At 42.5% G+C, this 21,032-nt stretch overlaps 1 protein-coding gene across 1 annotated transcript; it reads right to left on the reverse strand.

Annotated features, from left to right (window-relative positions):
* Positions 1-2,720: 2,720 nt before the first annotated feature.
* Positions 2,721-5,214, reverse strand: PPP1R3G (protein phosphatase 1 regulatory subunit 3G). The gene has a single exon (XM_019710854.3). The coding sequence runs from the start codon at positions 4,427-4,429 to the stop codon at positions 3,371-3,373; it is 1,059 nt and encodes a 352-aa protein (XP_019566413.2). The 5' UTR covers positions 4,430-5,214; the 3' UTR covers positions 2,721-3,370.
* Positions 5,215-21,032: the final 15,818 nt, after the last annotated feature.

Below are 21,032 nucleotides of genomic sequence, written 5' to 3' on the forward strand. Positions count from 1 at the left end.
CTTAAAAGAGCTTTTCTCCAAGATTTGGAGGAAAGCAAAGCTAGGTTTCCTTTCCTAACAGCCATGTTAGACTTTCGTTATATTATGAAATAAGTACTTTTAAAATGAAAGGTTTGAATTCCAAAATATACGTTTGAAAATCAAGATTTTATGAAAATAGAAAGTTGTTGTACATGCCTCTTAAAAACCCATTTCTTATCTATGTTATTCTAGATTTAATGAATTATCATTTTAAAAAATACCAGACAAGAGGATCTTTATTTTGAACATTATATTGGGATTCTAATTTTATCCTAATTTTATTTTAAATAATCCAAAACAATCCAAAATTATTAACCTATAAACCAGCATTTCAATCTGAGTTATAGGCTGTATTCATCAATACTTTCCAACTGAAATGTACTCGTAAATACAGAAGAAACATCTAAAATGTATCTAGGTGTTGTTATTATGCAATAATGCACTATTCAAAAGGAAATGGTAGACCAGACCCAATACCAAACTCTGCATGGAGAGACACACTTGCTTTTGTAGTTAGTAACAAAAATGAAATAATTCTAATAATTGCTCATTTCTATCATTGTAAAGTTTTTATAAGCATATGTGAATTAAGTATTCATTATTTCATCGATGGGACCATTTTTTAACCTGCTTTACTCCAAGTGTAAATTATAATTCATAACTTCTGATGGCTTTCCACTAATAAGTTGTTATTTAAAAATTTTTCCACAATCAATTACTTTGGCAAACACTGCTAGTCAAAGGATGCTGTAAACTAGAGTTCCGACTAAGTATTCCTTATAGCTTAAGATGTCCCAATTTGAGGCATGGAAACATTTGGCAGTTTTGTAGCTTGATGTTAATTCAGATGGGTGCTATATTTCAGGGGCATCGATTTATTATTTCTTAGATATGTCAAAAAATAATAAATGGAGCCACTTTAAAATGGAGCAGGAGATGCCATGCCAGAGACACTGCCTTACACAGGTACTATGCCTCAAACCTTTGAAATGTTAAAACAGCAAAACGACTTGTGGACTGGGCCTAAAGCAACATTGTGCCCCAAAGACCTGTTTGCAAGGACAATAAGAAAACAGCTGTTATGACGATTAGACTGAAAATTAAAAACATTGTTTAGAAGTAGTATCATTATGTTATTTGCACCAATAGAAATGCCTTCTTTCTAATGATGTAACTGTTCCCCCTTCCCTTTCTCATAAATATCCATTGCCTTTGTCTCCTAATCGGAACACTGTTTGGGCTTCTGCCTGAATCAGAGCTTCCTGAATAGCCAGTCTTTGATCTCAAATAAATGCTTGTTGCCCCTCACTTTGAAAGGCCTTTTTATTTTCAGGTTAACAGATGAAAGAAGGCAACAGGTAGATTCCCCTCCCCAGTACAGTGATAATTGTACGTGTCGTGTCTTAGTTTTCATCCTAACCAAGATTACCAAGAGGAATGCAAGCAGTTCTACCTTTACCCAAAGGACGTATATCTCAAGTGGCAAGTTTTACCAAAATGTAACAGTTTTATTAGGTGTAACTCTCAGCATCTAGTGTTTTTTAAAATGCTGCTTCTCTAGAGCAGGGATTGGGAAATTTTCTGTAAGGGTCCAGAGAGTAAATATTTTAGACTTTGCCATATGGTCTCTGTTACATCTACTCAACTCTGCTCTTGTAGCAGAAAAGCAGTCATGTAAATGAATGTCCATGGCTGTGTTCCAATAAAACTTTATTTATGGATACTGAAATTTGAATTTCATACAATTCTCATATGTTGCAAAATAGTATTCTTCTTTGATTTTTTCCCAACTGTTTAAAAAATGTAAAACCCTTTTTTAGCTCTCAGGCCCTACAAGAACAGGTTTCAGGCTGACTTTGGCCCATGAACCAAAGGGTAGTGTGCCTACCCTTGCTCGGTAGAACCACAGTGAAACCTCCTGTCCCTCCTTAAAGATTACCATCACAAAGCAAATTGCTTATACTAGTCATATGCAGGAAATATGAGAACTAAAGAAAGGCAAATTACCAAGGGATGACCACAGTGTGAAAGAACCAAGTCCTCATCCAGGATCCCCACCTGCCCTGCACCTGCATGGCCACTCCATCTTGGCATCCACAGCCATCAGCTGTGAGTGAAGGGTGACCAGACACGGTGCCCATAGTCCTGCCGCTTGCAGGGTACCCATCTAGTTTTCAGCAGCATTTACGTGCGGGGCATGTTTCATTATCCATTAAGTCACCACTACCCACTGTGGCTCCAAGGAGGACAGAAAGCCAGCTTTTCATTCCCCATCTCCTGCACTTGGAGTCCAGCCAGTGAGTCCAGCTTCCCTGACTGCGAATAGCCCCGAGGAATCTAGCAGCTGTTAACGCGTCCTGCCTACACAAAGGGGGCTGACTGAGGACCGGTCTGGGTCTGGGGCTCACAGCCAAGCCCTACCAGATTACCAGCCGGGCCTTTCATTTCACCAGCTTCTCATTTTGGCGGGGCACGGAACCCTTCGACAAAACATTTTAAAGAACATTTTTATTTTTGCCCAGTTTGGGCAATCTGGGCCTTTCCACATCAGAGAGGAGGCATCGAAGAAAGGAAATTTGGAAATACCGTCGTTTAACTATTGTTAAACTGCCCGCGCCCCATCATCAGCTGAGAAGAGAGCCTATATGCCAAGACCTCCCAAACCCCCCAGGAGCTGAAACATAAATTGCAGCACAAAAGGATGTGCAAGTGGCCTTTACTTTTTTAAAGGACATTTGTACACAAAGGCACAAGAATATAAAGTCAAGTCTGGACAGACATCTCCCAGATCCCAGTTAAGAGAAAAGGACAGCAGGCCACGGCCCCCATCAGGTTGTGTCTGGGAAACAGACCCTGGGGGGGAAAGGCTCCAGCGTACACCCACAGTCCAGTGCCTTCCCTTGGTGTGATGTGGCGGGATGCTTCGTCCTTTCCGAGGAGGGGTCTCCAGCAAGCTGCAAAGGCTGAAAACACGATGTCTACAGTTAAAAACATATCCCAAGGTCTTACAGTCGTGCTCAAGAGTCAGGTGCCTTTTATTTGGAGAAAACTACTGCTCAGAGTCTTGAGGATTTCTTTTCCATTCTGACACGAGGAGAATTCAAGAGGTCGGCTATGAAGGCAGGAGCAACCGGAAAAGGGGCGGGGAGGTTGGGTGCTTTTCCAGGGCTCACATGCTTGATCGCAGGATCTATCTGGGTGCGAGTTTACGACTGAGCGGCTCCTTCCTTTCCTTCCACGCTGCGCTCCATGTGGACGACGCTCGGCAAAGCGTCCGGGCAAATCACCGGGTCCCATGGTCCCTCGAAGCTCTCAGGGGTGTCGCGGGGCGGAGGGCCGGGCCCAGGGCTCAGAGCGTGTCCGCTGGACGCGCGTAGCGCAGCGTGTAGTTGGCCCCCGCGTTGTTGTCCCAGTACTCGCCCTGTGCGCAGCGGTAGCAGACCGCGAAGTGGACGGCGACGTCCGGAGCGTCCACCTTCTCCCCCTCCTTGGGCTGCAGGCCCGGGGGCAGGCACAGCGAGAAGTGGAAGCGTTCGGCGCCCGGCTCCTCCTCGGCACCCGTGGGCCCAGGTTCCCCCGACGGCGCCTCAGGCCGCTGGGGCTCCACTGACTCAGGCTGCAGCTCGGCGGGCACGTCCAGGAAGGAGCGCCACTCGGTGAAAGTATAGCGCACCGCCACGGCCCTCGGCCCGGGGCAGCCCAGCACCCGGCCAGAGCCCGTCACCTGCGCGCCCCAGGGCGCCGAGCAGTGCACGCGCTCCAGGCACACGCGCTGCCGCCGCAGGCGCTCGACCGCGGCACTGGGCCCGGGAAGCTCGAAGACAGGCCGGAGCCCGGCAGGCGGCGCGGCGGCCGCGGCCGCCGCCATCAGGCCTGGGAGCTGCTGCAGCTCCTCCGCGCTCAAGGGGAAGCTGCGGAGGCGGGAGAGCACAGCTGGCGGCACCTGCGGCTCCTCCGCCTCGCTGAAGTGCCTCACGCTGGCCAGGCTCAGCCCCAGGGTGTCGGCGAACTGCACCCGCTTCTTGCACTTGGCGCAGCAGCCACGCCGGCTGTGCGGCGAGTCCTCCGCGCTCTCGCCGCCCTCCGCGCCCAGCCCCAGGGCAAACTGCTGTTGCTGCTGCAGGAACTTGGCCGCCTGCAAGATCGGGTCGGCGGGCAGCGAAAAGGAACGCGCGCGGCGGCGGCGGCGATGTTCCAGTAGCTCCTCCTGTTCCCGGAGGGCAGCCTCTTCCTGTGGGGACAAGGGCTCGGCGTCTGGGCTCCCGGACTCCGCTATGCGACAGCCGTCCCTGCCACCCTCCATGCAGAGGGCACTCCTGGCGGGCAGCTCCTCGGTTGGCGGGGGGTCTCCAATGGGCGCAGGTCCCTGCGCCTCCAAAGTTAGCGGCTGCGCCCCTTGGGGCTCCATGAAGCAGTCTCGCCTCAGGACCTGTCCGGGTCGCGAACCCCTGCTCAAGACTCCTCTGGACACTTAACGCCTTAGATCGTTGACAGCGCGCAGCGCCCGCCCAGGGCTCCAGAGGAGAACACAGTTCCACATGGGTGCCTCGGGGTTTTAGCGGCGGCTGCCAGGGCGGAGTGGGCGGAGGATGACGGCCATGGGCAGCTCCCGGCCAGGCAGCCTGGGGATTGAGCCTTCCCCGGACGAGGGAGGGCCGGGGGGCGGGGAGGCGCGGCCGCAGAACACCTGAAAGCGAGGTGTCGCGGGGCGACAGCGCAGGCAGGTTTCCCGAATACTCCGGCGTAAAGTGGGAGACGGATTTCTGGAAGTCGGGGTCTCCCTTTCACCTCCCTCCCACCCCAGCGGGGCCAGCGGCGGTCCTGCCTCCGGAGCTCCTGTGTGAACTTGCGATCAGCTTTGGCTGACACCGGCGTGAGCAGTCTTACGGCGTGTGGGCTCGTAAAGTTAGCCCACAGGTCTTGACCGGTGTGCCCTCCGGAGGGTCACAGGGCGAGCTCCTCCCAGCAGTCACATCGACCCAGGAAGTCGCCGGGGCAGGGGCGCGATTAAGGGAAACCTGCCTGCGGGAAAGCTGGGAGGCGGGCGGGCTGAGCGGTCGGAGAGCATAGAGCGCCTCCCTCTCGTCTTCTTCGGTCCATCCGCGAACCTCAGGGCGCGCTGGGCGCCAATCCTACTCAGAAGCCAGACCCCGCCGGGAACTTCCGAAAGCCGTGTGGCGTGGGCCTGGGCTGAGTATGTGGAGGGGATCTGGGGGGGGGGGGGGGGGCGGGACGGGCGGAGAAGAGGGAGAACTGCCGAGGCCATTCACGCGGGGCCCGGGAGCACGTCCCCGCTCCTCCCCTTTTCCCTCCCGCCGGGGCTTGGAGTTCCGAGTTCCGAGCGCACCGCCCCCACGGACGCTCCGGAGAGTGGGGGCCTGACGCGCAACGGGACTGCGAGGTCGCGGCCCTGCCGCTCTGAGGCTGCGGGAGTCCCTCTCGGGCCTTACTAGGGAATGCGGAACCTGGGAATCGGAGGGACTTCCAAAGTGTTTTGTTGTTGTTTCTGTTTTCTTTTTAAGATTTACTTTGCTCTAAGTCGGTGGTTGTCCAAATTTAGCGCGCATCGCCATCACTGGAAGGCCTGTGAAAACACATCGCTGGGCCCACCCTACACTTCTGGTCCAGTAGTTCTGGGGTGGCGCCTCACAGTGTTTCTACCAGGCGCGTGGTGATGCTGGGCTCTAGGCCCGCCTTTGGGAACTACTAATAAACGTGTGTGGGCAGTGGACAGTTATTTGTATAAGAAGTTGGACATTCTACAAACATAGATCCACTATTTCAGAAAAAATAAAAAGCAAAGCCAATCTACCCAGATCATTTAACGGAAGCGTAATATCTAAAATAGCTTATGCTCTGGCAGACCATATTAGTTTCAGGTGTACACCATAGGTACTCAACATTTATACCCCTAAAGAGGTGATCACCATGATAAGTCCAGCAGCCATCTGACACTGTACCACACTATCACAATATTATTGACTGTATTCCCCATGCTGTACATTACATCCCCATGACTTATTGGTTTTGTACCTGGAAATCTGAACTTCTTGTTCCCCTTCACCTTTCCCTCTTTTTAATTTTTCAATTACAGTTGACATTCAGTATAATTTTATATTAGTTTCAGGTGCACAGCATAGTGGATAGACATTTATATAATTTAAGAAGTGATCCTCCTGACTAGTCTAGTACCCAACTGGCACTATACATAGTTATTACCATAATATTGAATATATTTCCTATGATTTACTTTACTTCCCTATGAATGACTGTTTAGTAACAACCAATTTGTACTTCTTAATCCCTTCCCCTTTGTTACCCACATCCCCAAGCCCCCTCCCATCTGGCAACCATGAAAATGTTTTCTGTATCTATGAATTTATTTCTGTTTTGTTCATTTGTTCGTTTTATTCTTTAGATTCCACATATAAGCGGAATCACATTGCATCTGTCTTTCTCTGACATACTCCACTCAGCACAATGCCCTCCAGATCCATCCATGTTACTGCAGATGGCAAGACCCCATTCCCTTCCCTGGCTGAGCAATATTCCGTTGTATATATGCACCACCTCCTCTTTATCTATTCTTCTATCAGTGGAAGAATACCCAGGCTGCTTCTACCCAGGCTGCTTCCACATCTTGGCCATTGTAAACTATGCTGCAATGAACATATAGATGCACACGTCCCCTTGAAATAGTGTTTTGGGTTTCTTCAGATAAATACCCTGAAGCGGTATTGTCTTTTGTTATAGCGTTTGTTTTTAAGCCTATTTTGTCTGGTATAAGTATTGCTACCCCAGCTTTTTCTGTTTTTTTTTTTACCATTTTGAGGAAATATCTTTTTCCATCCATTTACTTTTCATCTGTGTGCGTCTTTCAATCTGAATTGTGTCTCTTATAGGCAGCATATGTAAGAGTCTTATTTTCTTATCCATTCAGCTACCCTATATCTTTTGATTGGATCACTTAATCCATTTACATGGAAGTAATTGTTGATAGATATGTAGCTATTGCCATTTTATTATTCATAATTTTGATCTTTTCTTTTTTCCTAAAGAAGTCCTTTTAACATTTCTGGGAATACTGGTTTAGTGGTGATGAACTCCTTTAGCTTTTTCTTGTCTGGGAAGCTCTTTATCTGTCCTTCAATTTTAAATGATAGCCTTGCTGGGTAGAGTAGTCTTGGTTGTAGGTCCTGACTTTTCATCACGTTGAATATTTCCTGCCAATTCCTTCTGGCCTGCAAAGTTTCTGGTTGAGAAATCAGCTGATATTCTTATGGGAGCTCCTTTATAAGTTACTAGTTGCCTTTCTCTTGCTGCTTTTAGGATTCTCTAGTTTTCTTTATCCTTTGCCATTCTAACTATAATGTGTCTTGGTGTGGGCCTGTTTGGTTTCATCCTGTTTGGGGCTCTGCGTCTCCTGGACGTGTATGTCTATTTCCTTTGCCAGATTAGGAAAGTTTTCAGTCATTATTTCTTCAAATAGATTTTCAATCTCTTGCTTTCCATCTTCTCCTTCTGGTACCCCTGTGATACAAATGTTGTTATGCTTGATGTTGTCCCACAGGTCTCAAACTGTCCCCATTTTTTTTTTTTTTTTTTTGAATTCTTTTTTCTTTTTTCTGATTGGGTGATTTCTGCTATCTTGTCTTCCAAATCACTGATTCAGTCCTCTGTTTCATCTAGTCTGCTAGTGATTCCTTCTAGTGAGTTCTTCATTTCAGTTATTGTGTTTTTCCCTTCTGACGTTTTGGTTTTGGTTTTGGTTTTTTTGTTTGTTTTTTTGTTTTTTTCATAGTTTCTATGTCCTTTTTAATGCTTGTTATCTCTTTGTTGAAGTTCTCACTAAGATCCTTGAGCATTCTTATAACCATTGTTTTGAACTCTGTATCTGATAAGTTGCTTGCCTCCATTTTGTTTAGTTCTTTTTCTGGCGTTTTCTCCCGTTCTTTCATTTGGGATACATTGTTTTGTTTCTTCATTTTGGCTGCCTCTCTGTGTTTGTTGCTCTGTATTAGGTAGATCTGCTACGTCTCCCAGTCTTGGCCAGGTGGCCTTATGTAGTAGGTGCCCTGTGGGGCCCTGGCACAGTCTCCCTGGTCGTGTGTTCTGGGTGCTATTGAGTTATGTGAGTTCTGTATATATTTTTTATATTAACCCCTTATCAGATATATTGTTTGCAAATACTTTTTCCTATTCAGTAGGTTACCATTTTATTTCATTGATGGTTTCCCTTGCTGTGCAGCTTTTTAGTTTGATGTAGTCCCATTTGTTTATTTTTGTTTTTGTTTCCTTTGCTTTTGGTGTAAAATCCAAAAGAATCATTGCCACGACAGATGTCAAGGAATTCACCACCTACGATTTCTTCTAGGAGTTTTATATTTTCAGTTCTTAAGTTCAAGTCTTTAATCTATTTTGAGTTATTTTTTGTGTATGGTGTAAGGTAGTGGTCCAGTTTCATTCTTTTGCATGTCATTGTCCAGTTTTCCCAACACCATTTGTTGAAGAGACTGTCCTTCCTCTATTGTATGTTCTTGGCTCCTTTGTTGTAAAGTAATTGCCCATATATGAGTGGGTTTATTGATAGGCTCTGTATTCTGTTTCATTGATTTATGTGCCTGTTTTTATGCCAATACCATATGGTTTTAATAATTATACCTTTGTATTATAGTTTGAAATCAGGGAGTGTAAAGTCTCAGCCTTTGTTCTTCTTTCTCAAGATTGCTTTGGCTAGTTAGGGTCTTTTGTGGTTGCACACATAGTTTAGGGTTGTTTTATTTCTGTGAAAAATGCTATTGGAACTTTGGTAGGCATTGCATTAAATCTGTAGATTGCTTTGGGCAGTGTGGACATTTTAACAACATTAATTCTTTCAGTCCATGAACATGGAATATCTTTCCATTTATTTGTTTTCTTCAATTTCTTTAATTAATGTCTTATAATTTTTAGTATATAGGTTTTTCACCTCCTTGGTTAAATTTATTGCAATGTATTTTATTCTTTCTGATGTAATTGTAAATGGGATTGTTTTCTTAATTTTTCCTTCTGTTGTTAGTGTATAGAAACACAACAAATTTCTCTATATTGATTATGTATCCTAAAACTTTACTGAATTTATTTATTAGTTCTAACAGGTTTTTTTGTAGATTCTTTAGTGTTTTCTATATATAATATCATGTCATCTGTAAATAGTGACAGTTTTACTTCTTCCTTTCTGATTTAGATGCCTTTGTTTCTTTTTCTTTCCTGATTGTTATGGTTAGGACTTCTAATACTATGTTGGAAAAGTGGTAAGAGGGAGCCACTTTTCCTTTTCTTAGAGGAAAAGCTTTCAGCTTTTCACTGTTGAGTATGATGTTAGCCGTGAGTTTGTCATATATGGCCTTTATTATGTTGAGATACACTCCCTCTATACCCACTTTGTTGAAAGTTTCATCATAAATGGATATTGAATTTTGTCAAATGCTCTTTCGGCATCTATTGAGGTGATTATATAATTTTACCCTTCATTCTATTAATGCAGTGTATCACATTAATTGATTTGTGAATGTTGAATCATCCTTGCATCCCTTGAATAAATTTTGTTGAGGACTTTTGCATCTATGTCCATCAAGAATATTGACCTGTAATTTTATTTTATTTTCTTCCTCTCTTAATCACCATAGATGATTCTTATCACTGGAGGTAACACCCACTTGAGTCTGCATAATGGTATTGAACATGATAACCTCCATAAACATTACTAAATAGTACTTATCTTCTAGTAGTTTCTCCCATATAGTTACTTTCCCACACTATGCTTGTAGAAGCCCAAACCTCTTTTCTTTTGTCTTGCCACTTTCCCACAATTTATCACCCTTTGTTAAAATTGTATATAAGCTCCCAGGCCTAACAGCTTTGTTGGGTTTTCACTGCCTTTTTTTTTTTTTTTTTTTTTTTTCAAATGATCCCATGTGCATAGGAAATAAACCTTTTCTTCTGTTAATCTGTCTTTTGTCAGTTTAACTCTCAGGCCCTAGCCACTGTAATTAAGAGGACAGAAAAAAAGTTTTTCTTCCCTAACATAGGAAAGCACTTTACTTGTGTTTACCAGTTTATTATAAATGATACGACTTAGGAACAGTCAAATGGAAGAGATGCATAGAGTGAGGTGTGGGGGAAGGAGTGCTGAGATCCCGTGCTCTCTCCAGGTGTGTCACCTTCCCAGCACATCAATGTGTTCACCAACATGGCAACTCTCTGAAGCTTGTTGTTCAAGAGTTTTCATAGAGCTCAATCTGCAGCTCCCTTCTCCTCCCTGGAGATTGGAAGATGGGGCTGAAAATTTCAACTGTCTAATCATTTGATCTTTCTGGTGACCAACCCTGTATAGAGGCTCTTCCCTAAGTTATCTCATTAGCATGAATAGGTGTGATCAAAACGGGCTTGTTATAAATAACAAAAGACACCCCTATCACTCAGGAAATTTCAAGGGTCTTAGGAATTCTGTGCCAGGACTGGGAACAAGAGCCAAATATATACTTTTATTACACCACAGTGGGATATACAGGTCTAGCGCTCAGAAGAAAAGGGAGTCTGAGGACTGAGCTTTCAGCAACTCTGGCACTTGGGACTCTCTCCCTGGCTTACTGAACAGTGTGCACACAATGGGTGGTGTCTGGCGCCCGCCCCACAGCTCTGCTCTAGCACAACATAGAGTGTCGTCAACTTCTCTTCCAGTTCACGGTCCCCCAAACTTCCACCTGAGACAGGGCCCAGGTCTTCTCTTCTCTGGAGTTCCGATTCTTGAAGTCTATTGTTAAATGATGTAGCATGCAAAATAACTTTGAAATTTAGCCCGTGTAGGCCACACCATGGAAATGTGTTTAGTCTTATTTCAAATATCATGTGCTTAGGCTGATAAAATATTTACTCCACACATTCAGAGACTCCTAGCTTTACCATCAGTTCTGGTTACCTACTGCTACATAACAAACCACCCCAAATGTAGTCACCTTTCAAAATAACAACAGCATTTATTTTGCAATTATTTATTTTGCAACGAATCTTCAAAATAGGCAGGGCTCCTTTGGGTTCAGCTTGTCTCTTTTCCATTTGTGGCAGTTTGAAGCCTGGGGCTGGGATCATCGGATCCCCGGTCTGGTGCCTGGGCTGAGAAGACCCACCCTGCTGGGATTAGAACTACTGGTGCTCCTCAGGCATCTTTCTGTGTGGCTTCTGGGCAGCCAGACTTGTAACTTGTTTCTTTAGTGTGAGAGACATAGAGAAGCTCTACCACTTTTTATGGCCTAATCTCAGAAGTCTCACGGTGTCCCTGTCCCTCCTGTTACATTCTGTTCCTTACAAACGAGTTACTAAGGCCAGTGTATTCAAAGGGAGAAGAATTAGATTCCACCTTTTGTTGGGAGAGTGTACAAGGAATCGCAGGTGTGTTTTAAAACCACCAAACTGTGATAGAACAAGACAAATTAGAAAGGACCCAAGAGAGCTCAGCTAGTCGAAAGCTCACATTTTTCAGATTGCAAGCTGAGGCTCAAAGAGGAAAACTGAGTTGCTCAAACTTTTCACTCAAGGCAAGATTTGAGCTGGAATTAAAACATTTTTTTTGAATCTTAATCTTTGAGACTGTGCCTCAGGATTAAGACCTCTCTTTCTGTACATAATATTATTCCTTGATTACTATTGATTTTCTTTTTTGATGATTAAACTGGTCAATAAATAATATTATATTATTTATATAACATGAAACTAGGAAGGGAATCTGAATATGCCACCCCAAATATGCTACTTTGGCATTGTTTTGGTCCATTAAGGCTGTTATAACAGAAAAATATAGACTGGGTGGCTTATAAACAACAAACACTTATTTTTCACAGTTCCAGAGGCTGAGAAGTCCAAGATCAAGGCTGCAGAAGATTTGGTATCCGGTGAGAACTGCTTTTTAGATGGCTGCCTTCTCGATGTGTCCTCACATGGTGGAAGGGGCAAAGAACTTTCTGGTTTCCCTTTTATAAGGGCACTAATCCCATTCATGAGGGCTGTACCCCCATGACCTAATCACCTCCCAAACCCCCACCTCCTAATACCTTATACATGTTGAGGGGACACAAACATTCAGACCATAGCAGGCATATTGATTATTTTAAGCTGAGGGCAATTTAGAAACAACCAATGTGGGAAGGGCTCTCTGCCCTTCTCCTTTCTACCTGAGAGCAGGGCATATATTTTCTGTGAGAAGAGTGTCTTCCTGGTACCAGAAAGAGAAGAACAGTCTTACCACCTGAGATAGGAGTCTACACAGACGAATCTGTACAAACAAACCTACTAAAATAACCTTTATTTTCCATTAGTTTCCCCCATGTGTTTCCTAGTTACTTTCCCACAATTTACCACCCTTAGCCCAGACCCCCTTTCCTTTGTTTTGTTACATCCCTTTGTTTTGTTATATTGTTCTTTGTTTAAATGATGTATAAGCTCTCAGACCAATCTATTAGGTTGGTGCAAAAGTAATTGCGGTTTTTATAATTATTTTTAACCTTTTAAACTGCAATTACTTTTGCACCAACCTAATATTTCTTTGGGTCTTCCTTTCTTACATATAAAGACCTTCATTACAAGTAAATATATTAACCTGAAATAGAACGTGTATGTTTTTCTCTTGTTACTCTGTCTTTTGTCATTTTAATTCTCAGGCCCAGTTACAGAACTGAAATGGGTAGAGGAAAATCCCTTCCTTCCCAACACTGTATATAATATGTTAAAGTATTTAAAAAATACTTAACATCTTAAAGTATTTCAAAAGAGCAGGAACAATTTAGAAACATTTTCCCTAACTGCTCTTTAGCTTTTCGAAAGTGATTGCCTTGCTTAAGTTGAAGTCGCAGTGAGTTTTCAGGGACTTAAAGGCAGCAATAGAAACTTCCAAGAAAAATGCCTGATGACTTGAGGGGGTCAAATTCAATAGCACCTTAGGCTCCATTTATCAACACAACTGAAATATGGCAATGAAATAAACTTGCAATGAATTTGAGAAAACATGACCCTTCTGGTCTACTTCATTTTTCCTTATTTGTGTGCCTTCTAATACAATCAAGGAACTCTAAGAGGTCTTAGTACAACTGACTTGCTTCAAAAGTAGAGAAAATAAAGTCAGGAGAGATTCAAATGATTTGCTTAATAAAAGCCATTCAGCCACCCCGAAGATCTACTGTTTCCCCGAAAATAAGACCAAACCGAACTATCAGCTCTAATGCGTCTTTTGGAACAAAAATTAATATAAGAACTGGTATTATATTATATTATATTATATTATATTATATTATATTATATTATATTACATTACATTACATTATATTATATTATAATATTATATACCTGGTCTTACATAAATTTTTGCTCCAAAAGACGCATTAGAGCTGATTGTCCGGCTAGGTCTCATTTTTGGGGAAACACGGTAGGACTAAAACGACATCTAGTACAGCTAATGCTTGCTGATCACTGTGTGCTGAAAATCACTTATAGCATTTCATATCGTTACACAGCCCCATGGGACAGTTGTTATTGTTTGCCTCCATACTAGGTCTTGGAGGCCTAGGGAGGGTAAATGAATTGCTCCATTTACCCAGGTAGTAAACTTGCTGAGCCAGAATTTGTACTTCCATGTTTCTAGCGCATTCCACTGTCTGTGCTCCATTGCAACCCTCTCTGGAATCCCATTTAAGACAAGTCATGTTACTTGTGGTTTTAAAAAAGCCACCAAGTCAGAAGGGGTCTTCCCACCTTCTTACAAACAAGGAAATAAAGAGTTAATAAGAAATCCTTCAAGACAGATTTGTCTTTTTTTATTCTTAATTTCTATGGCTTTTGCATGTCAATTAATTTTACTTATGTTTCTAATTATCAGGATTTTAACATGATTTGCATAATATTTTCTCAGTGTAACTTGTAAGCAACCTAGAGCTGATTGGCCTAAGACCCAATCAAACTTTTCCTGAAATTAACACAGTCATTTAAGCCTTACATTTTAAAGCAACTGCTAGAATCTAGTTGACTTCGTATCTATTAACACTTCAAGCTTTAGAATGTTAACTTTTTATTCTCCTATAGATTTTATGCCCCTTTAAGTCATTTCACTTATATTTAGTAATTTTTCTGACCTGACTTTGGATGACTGTAAATACCAGTGATGATTACAAACATAAATAAATGTGTAAAAATTTAAGTTCTTGGTGTATATGACATAATTCTAACTGGGTAACAATAAGAAACTTTATGCCTGCAGGACTGACAACAGCCTATATGTCTGCATGACTTCAGGGAGCCTCTGTCAGCTTCTGGGAGGGAGGCCCTTCATTTGCCTTCCCAACCTCTTTGCCACAGAAGTGCTCCCTTTTTCTTCTGTGTGAGACAGAACTGAAACATTCAGGAAATGACCAGGTTTGACATCTTTCTTTGAAGGGTGGAAGGAAGACAGCCCACATGTCTTGTATACTCACAATGAAGAAACTGCATCTCCTTGTAGGATTATTATGGCGGCTGGTGAAGTAGTGGCCTGCATCGCCCCTTTTTCCTTTCTAACAGGTACACAGCCCCTATCTCAGGGGAAGCCCATCCCATTATTCTCCAGAACAGCATGTGATCTAAGGGGAACCACTCTCCCTGCCCATGACTGGTTCAGGAATGAGCAAGCAACCCAAACAGTGAGATGTGAGCAGGAAGCTTCTGAGGAAAGTTTCCATTTTCCCAAAAGAGAGCAAGAGAAAATGTGGTCTTACTTATTCCCCTGGACACTGCTGTAGCACCCACAACCTTCACAGCCACCTTGCTACCATCAGAGGTGAGCCAACTAGGGAGCATGGAAATGGAAGGTCCCTGAAGCAATTGTGTGATGGAGCTGCTAAATTGATGTTTCCAATGTGAGGATTATTGGCATTTGAGCAGAATAATTCTTTGTTGTGACCGTCTGCTGCAAACACACTAAAACCTTTAACATCTATGGCCCCTACCCTCATACTGCCACTAGCAGCCCCAGTAATTGTGACAATCAAAAACTCCATACCCCTATTTCCAAACACCCCTGTTTGGGTGGTGATATGACTTCTCTTGCACTGAGAACCATGACACCATGTGAGATTAAAAAAAAAAAAAATGCCACTTTATGATTTAGGTCAAAGAATATGCCCAGAACCAGCATTTGGCTCAAGGTCTAACTCCAAAGGTTGACTATTTCCTCCCTGCCTGCTTTTCCTCTAGTCACATGCAGCTTACTCTGAACTTTACAATTTTGAGTTTTCTCCTTCTCATCATCTTCCCCCAAAAGAACAAACCTGGTTGATTTGTTCAGTGGGGAAAAACAATGAACACACAATAAAACAAAGGACAGGATATTTATGTGGAAAAAATTAATGTATACAAAACACATCTGCTTGTCTATGCATGGTGTGTTTCTGGAAAGATCCTATTAACAAGGGCTGCCTCGGAGGAGTGGAGCTAAGGGATGGGGGGGCGGGTATACGGTGGAGGGAAACTTACTTTTCATTGTGGATTGTTTTATACTGTTTGAATTCTTTATCTTATGTAAGTATCTTTCAATTTTATAAGATAGTAAAATCTAAAAACAATTGTAGATAAATTTTATGTTATATATATTTTACCATAATCTTAAAAATCTAAAAAAGCAATTGTAGGATTCAGCATCTGAAAAACTGAATTCATGGCAACACTTGACTCTTTCCTTTTATTGGTTATGTTTGGCTGCTTGGTCTCATTTCTGTGTCCATTCTTCCTTTTATTGTAGTGCCTTTAGGGTCCATCCTGTCCTTTTCCATATCACTGTTACTCATCTAGCATGATTCTCCTCCAGGTCGTTGGCACAACCCTGATGGAGAAATCTTACCCGACCCCTGCTTTGACAATAAGTATATAAATCTACTAAATATGGTCCAGACACCTCACCCTGATGTCAGCTGACTCTAACCACTTTTCCATCTGCCTCTCTTCTATTCCCCCTAAGAAGTTATATTCTGCAAAGCTCCCCAGGCTGATGTGAGCTAAGACAGCAGGGCCCCAGGCCCTCTGCTCCAAATTTAGCTGAGAAACTGCACTTTTTCTGTTTGGCACATTGGGATTCTCCAACATTTTATTTGAGCAAAGAAGTCCACAGCAAAACAACATCACTACCATCACCATCATCACCACCCTCACCATCATCACCATCATCACCACCATCACCATCATTATCACCATCATGACCATCATTGCCATCATCACCATCACCACCATCACCATCATCACCACCATCACCATCGTCACCACTATCACCACCATCACCATCATCACCACCATCACCATCACCAAGATGACCATCATTGCCATCATCACCATCACCACCATCACCATCATCACCATCATTATCACCATCACCATCATTGCCATTACCATCATGTCTTAAAACCAGGGCCCTAGAAAAACTCTTCCAAAATGTCTTCCCTTAAAAGTACTTATGCTCTTTTCATTGTGATGTCCTGCTCCCACCTCCAGTTGTTGAAATTACCCGGTCTTTAACCAATTTCCAAATTTACTTCCTTTGTGACGGTTTTCTAGATCAACCTAGTCAATAATGATGACTTCTGCTCAGAGGCAGATTTATGGTGAAACTACTGAGCTTACGTATTCTTTGACCCCTTCTGATGTATTCACATAGTCTGCCTTTGTAAAATTTGCAAGAGTGAGGTATTTTAACTGCAATAAGCTAAGGCCACTTGAGGTGAGGTGGAGTCGGAGTGGCCAGTGGCACTTTTTGGATTCAGATGAGGGGCAGGTGAGTTGGGGACCCATTTTCTTTTAGTTTAATGGGGTATGTTTAGGTGGTTTGCAGTTACTTGCATGTCTATCTACGTATTATTTTGGTGTCAGAATGGTTTCCAGGGTGTTTCCACGGCCCACTGTTCCCATCAGGCAGAGGCAAGACAGGAAGGATGGTATCCTATGGCACTGTGATAGGACGTTTCTATGTGGCTCCCAGAGATCCCACCTCCTGGTAGTTATGCTGTAGAGAAAGAAAAAAACCCTATTCTTTCACCCTTAGAAATTAAGTTGACAAAAGACAGCAGGAGAAAAGAAAACAGAGTTTATTCACATATAAAGCATGGCATTCACACAGGAGAAACTTGGTGATGAGTAACTCAAAGGGCTAGTTACAACATGGGCTTATATACCATCTTAACAAAGAAGAATACATTTGTGGAGAAGCAACAAGACACAGGAAAAGGGATTTATTCTTTTAAGAATGACAAATAGTGGGGGAGGGAAATACAGAGGGTGCCAAAAAAAAAAAATTATACACATTTTAAGAAAGGAAAAAACTGTATTAAAAATATGCTGATGGTAACCATTTTGTACACCTCTTATAATTGAAGATGTCAAATGTGACTTGTATTCATCTTTTGTTATCGGTATATATTGAGTATTACAATTTTAACACAGTTTTTTCCTTTCTTAAAATGTGCATGCATTTTTTTTCTTTTTTGGCACCCTCTGTATATAGGGGAAACTGATTGAAAGATAAGGGTTATTTTAGTGAGGTTTGTTATGTAGATTCTTCCAGTGCTGTCTCTGAGCTGGAAAGAATCTAGAGTCCTCTCCAGTGGTTGAGAGTCTAATAGTCTAATAATGGGTCTTTATAACTTTCCCAAAGTGTTGGATAGGAGGCTTGGTCTGAACTAAAGAACCGGGAGACAGAATACCTGAGTTTAAAGCCCAGTGCCACCATTTCTGCAGGTTACAGGACCCGTCCAGCTGCAGTTTCCTCATCCATAAAATGGGATTATGTTAGTGCCCACCTAAAGAGGAAAACCCATGCACATTGCTTGGCACAGAGCCCAGTATATGTGGGTGCACGTACTTGTTTCTTATTTCTACCTGTTAGTACAGTGCTTTCATTTACTAATTTGACACAGATTTATTGCACGAGTGCTATATGCCAGATACTCTTCTAGATGCTGGGGACACAGAGGTAGACAAGATAGACATGAATTCCGGCCTTCAGGGAACTCACATGCTATTGTCTGGGAGAGGAAGACAAACACTATACAAACAAAAAACAAGCAACAACAACAAAAACCTATTAAATAAAAGTATACCTGATAATGAACCGTGCTATGAAAAATACAAAGCTTTGCACATAGTAGGTACTCGTTAGATGTGTTGATTGAGTCGTTTTCTTCCTCTAGCCTCCCATCGTCCCCCACTTTCTCTCTGTTCCAAGATCCCCTTCCCAATTTGATTACACAATGTATGCGGGGCCTGAACTCCCAGGGTGGGCAGTGTAGACATCAGGATCCGGGTGTATGATTGGAAAGCGTCGCAGTGGAAGAACGAAGCCCAGAGGTCATGCGACATTTGTCCCTGGACATGGGAAACACCATAGGTGTTTTGACGTGAGTTTTCTTCCGGATGATCACGCTGTTGTACTCTAAAGTTTGCCCTCACTCGTGATCAATACCGCTGCTCTGTGAAGTCAGGACAGTAAACAGCGGCTGGCAGGCACGGTGTGGGGGGAGGGGTCGGCGAGGCACTGGCGGGACAGTGTGGGTGGCTCCTGTCCTAGCCGTTTCTGGCGCTGCTGCAGGAACCTTGCCCCCTGTTTACCTTTTCTCTGCTCCCTCTGGACACTGCTTGACGTTCATCTCAAAACCCAATACAGCTTTATCTTGGCCCTCACACCCTGTGTGGGCCAACAGACAACATTACTGTAATGCAAATGTCTGTTTGTAAATAGTCTGACGACCCAAGGCCCGGGGTCAAATGCATGAGCCTAAGCCTAGTGTAAATCAGAATGTGGGAAATTGGGATTTTTTTAAGGGATAAAATTAAACTTAGAGTATATCCAACACTATGATAAATATAGGGTGTTTTGTGAGAAAAAATTAAATATGCGGAAGTTAATTTATTGCTGCAATATTCCATATCCAAGCTTAACGTATTTATTAGTTCACACAAATGTTAAGCTCTCATACTACAGAGGGTGCCAAAAAAATGTATACACATTTTAAGAAAGGAAAAAGCGATTAAAATCTTAATACTCAATATATACCGATAACAAAAGATGAATACAAGTCACATTTGACTTCTGCAATGACAAGAGATGCTCAAAGTGGTTACCATCAGTGTCCAGACACTTCTGATTGAGGCGAATACTGCTTGGGCAATGTTGACCAAAGTGTCCACTTGTATACATTTTTTTGGAACCACCATTTATATTCATATTTAATAATTTTATTATTCCATTATTATGAGGATTAAACTCTTCAACACAGATTGTTTGCTACATACTGGCATTGGATTTCATACTGGTTACTCTATGTGTATCGGTAAAACTTAAGTTGATTAAAATGTATCATTTTTCCTTTTTCCAAATGTGAAAATTTCCACAAGAACCATAAAACAAATCCATGAATTGCCCTATAGGGTAGTCAGCCTACAAAATAGTCCCCAGTGATTAGTCTCCTGCTATTCAGGTCTCTCCCCATAACCTGTGTAACCAACAGGAGGTTGTGGAAGTGACTGTGACTTCCGAGGCTAGGTCAGAAAAGACAGTGAGGATGCCCCTTCTCTCACCTGAGTCATTTGCTTTGAGGCAGCCAGAGTTGTGAGAACACTCAGGCAGCCTGTGGAGCTACTAGCCTATTTGCCAGTCATGGGGGCTAGCCCCCTTGGAAGTGGACCTAAGCCTTCAGATGACTGTAGGATTCTTCACTCAAGCCTCCTGAGAAACTGAGTCAGGACCACCCAACTAAACCACTACCAAATTCCTAGCACTCAGAACTGTGAAACAGTACATTTTTATTATTGTTTAGGTAATTTTGTTACACAACAATAGACAGTTTATGCATTCTATGTACATAAATGTCTATTAATGCATAAGAAATATCTAGAAAGATGCACAAGCAATTGTGGTAAACTTAGAGGAGGTGGAATACTAACAAGGAAATTAACACTCTATGTTTCAATTATACAATTAAAAATAAATTTAAAGCCAAGACTTTAAATCAATCAAGATGTCCTTCAGTAGGTGAATGGCTAGATAGACACCTGTGGCATGTCCACACAATGAAATATTATTTACCAATTTAAAAAATGAACCAAGCTACAAAAACAAAAACAAACAAAAAACCAAAACAAAACCATGAAGGTGACTTTAATGCATATTGTTCAATGAAAGAAGCCAATTTGGAAAGGCTACATACTGTATGACTCAAACTATATGACAGTCTGGAAAAGGCAGAACTATGGAGACAGTGAAAAGACCAGTGGTTTCCAGAGATTGGAAGTGGGGGTAGGGGAGGGATGGACAGGCGGTGCACAGAGGATTTTATACTGTAGTGGTGGATACATGGCGTTATATATTTGTCAAAGTTCATTGGGCGTACAACACAAAGAATGAACCCTAACTTAAACTATGGCCTTTAGTTAACAATAGTGTGTCAATATTGGCTTTCAATTGTAACAAATGTGCTACATTAATCAAAATGTTAATAACAGAGGAAGCAGGACAGGGGCCAGGGAACTCGCCACATTCCACTCAGTTTTTCTGTAAATCTAAAAACAGCTCTAAAAAAATAAAGTTTATTAATTATTTTAAAAATAAAATAAATTTTTAAAAGATGAATAAAGATAAATATACAAACACAGAGATATTTGATTTGCCAGGGAACCAAATCAAGGCCCGCTGAAATAGCAACTTCTCTGAGCAACATGGGAAGATTGAGTTGTCAGCCTTATTTCTACCAATGTTATTTTCCAGCCAATAGACAGGACAAAAGTTCCAAAACCTCGACTTTGGAATGAAGAATATTCTAAAATTTGGGTCCCTTATAGGCATGTATTGTTAAAACATGTCCCCTCAGTCCCCACGCACCTCAAGGCCAAACAAAGATTGAGAATGAACTGCCATAGTGTTCCAAGAGGTTCCAGGCTGGGGAAAGTCCACCAGGTCTGAAAGAAAGTGG

This window comes from Rhinolophus sinicus, chromosome 14, assembly GCF_057876585.1.
Source record: "Rhinolophus sinicus isolate RSI-liver-muscle chromosome 14, RSI-T2T, whole genome shotgun sequence".
In the NCBI taxonomy this organism is placed as follows: Eukaryota; Metazoa; Chordata; class Mammalia; order Chiroptera; family Rhinolophidae; genus Rhinolophus; species Rhinolophus sinicus.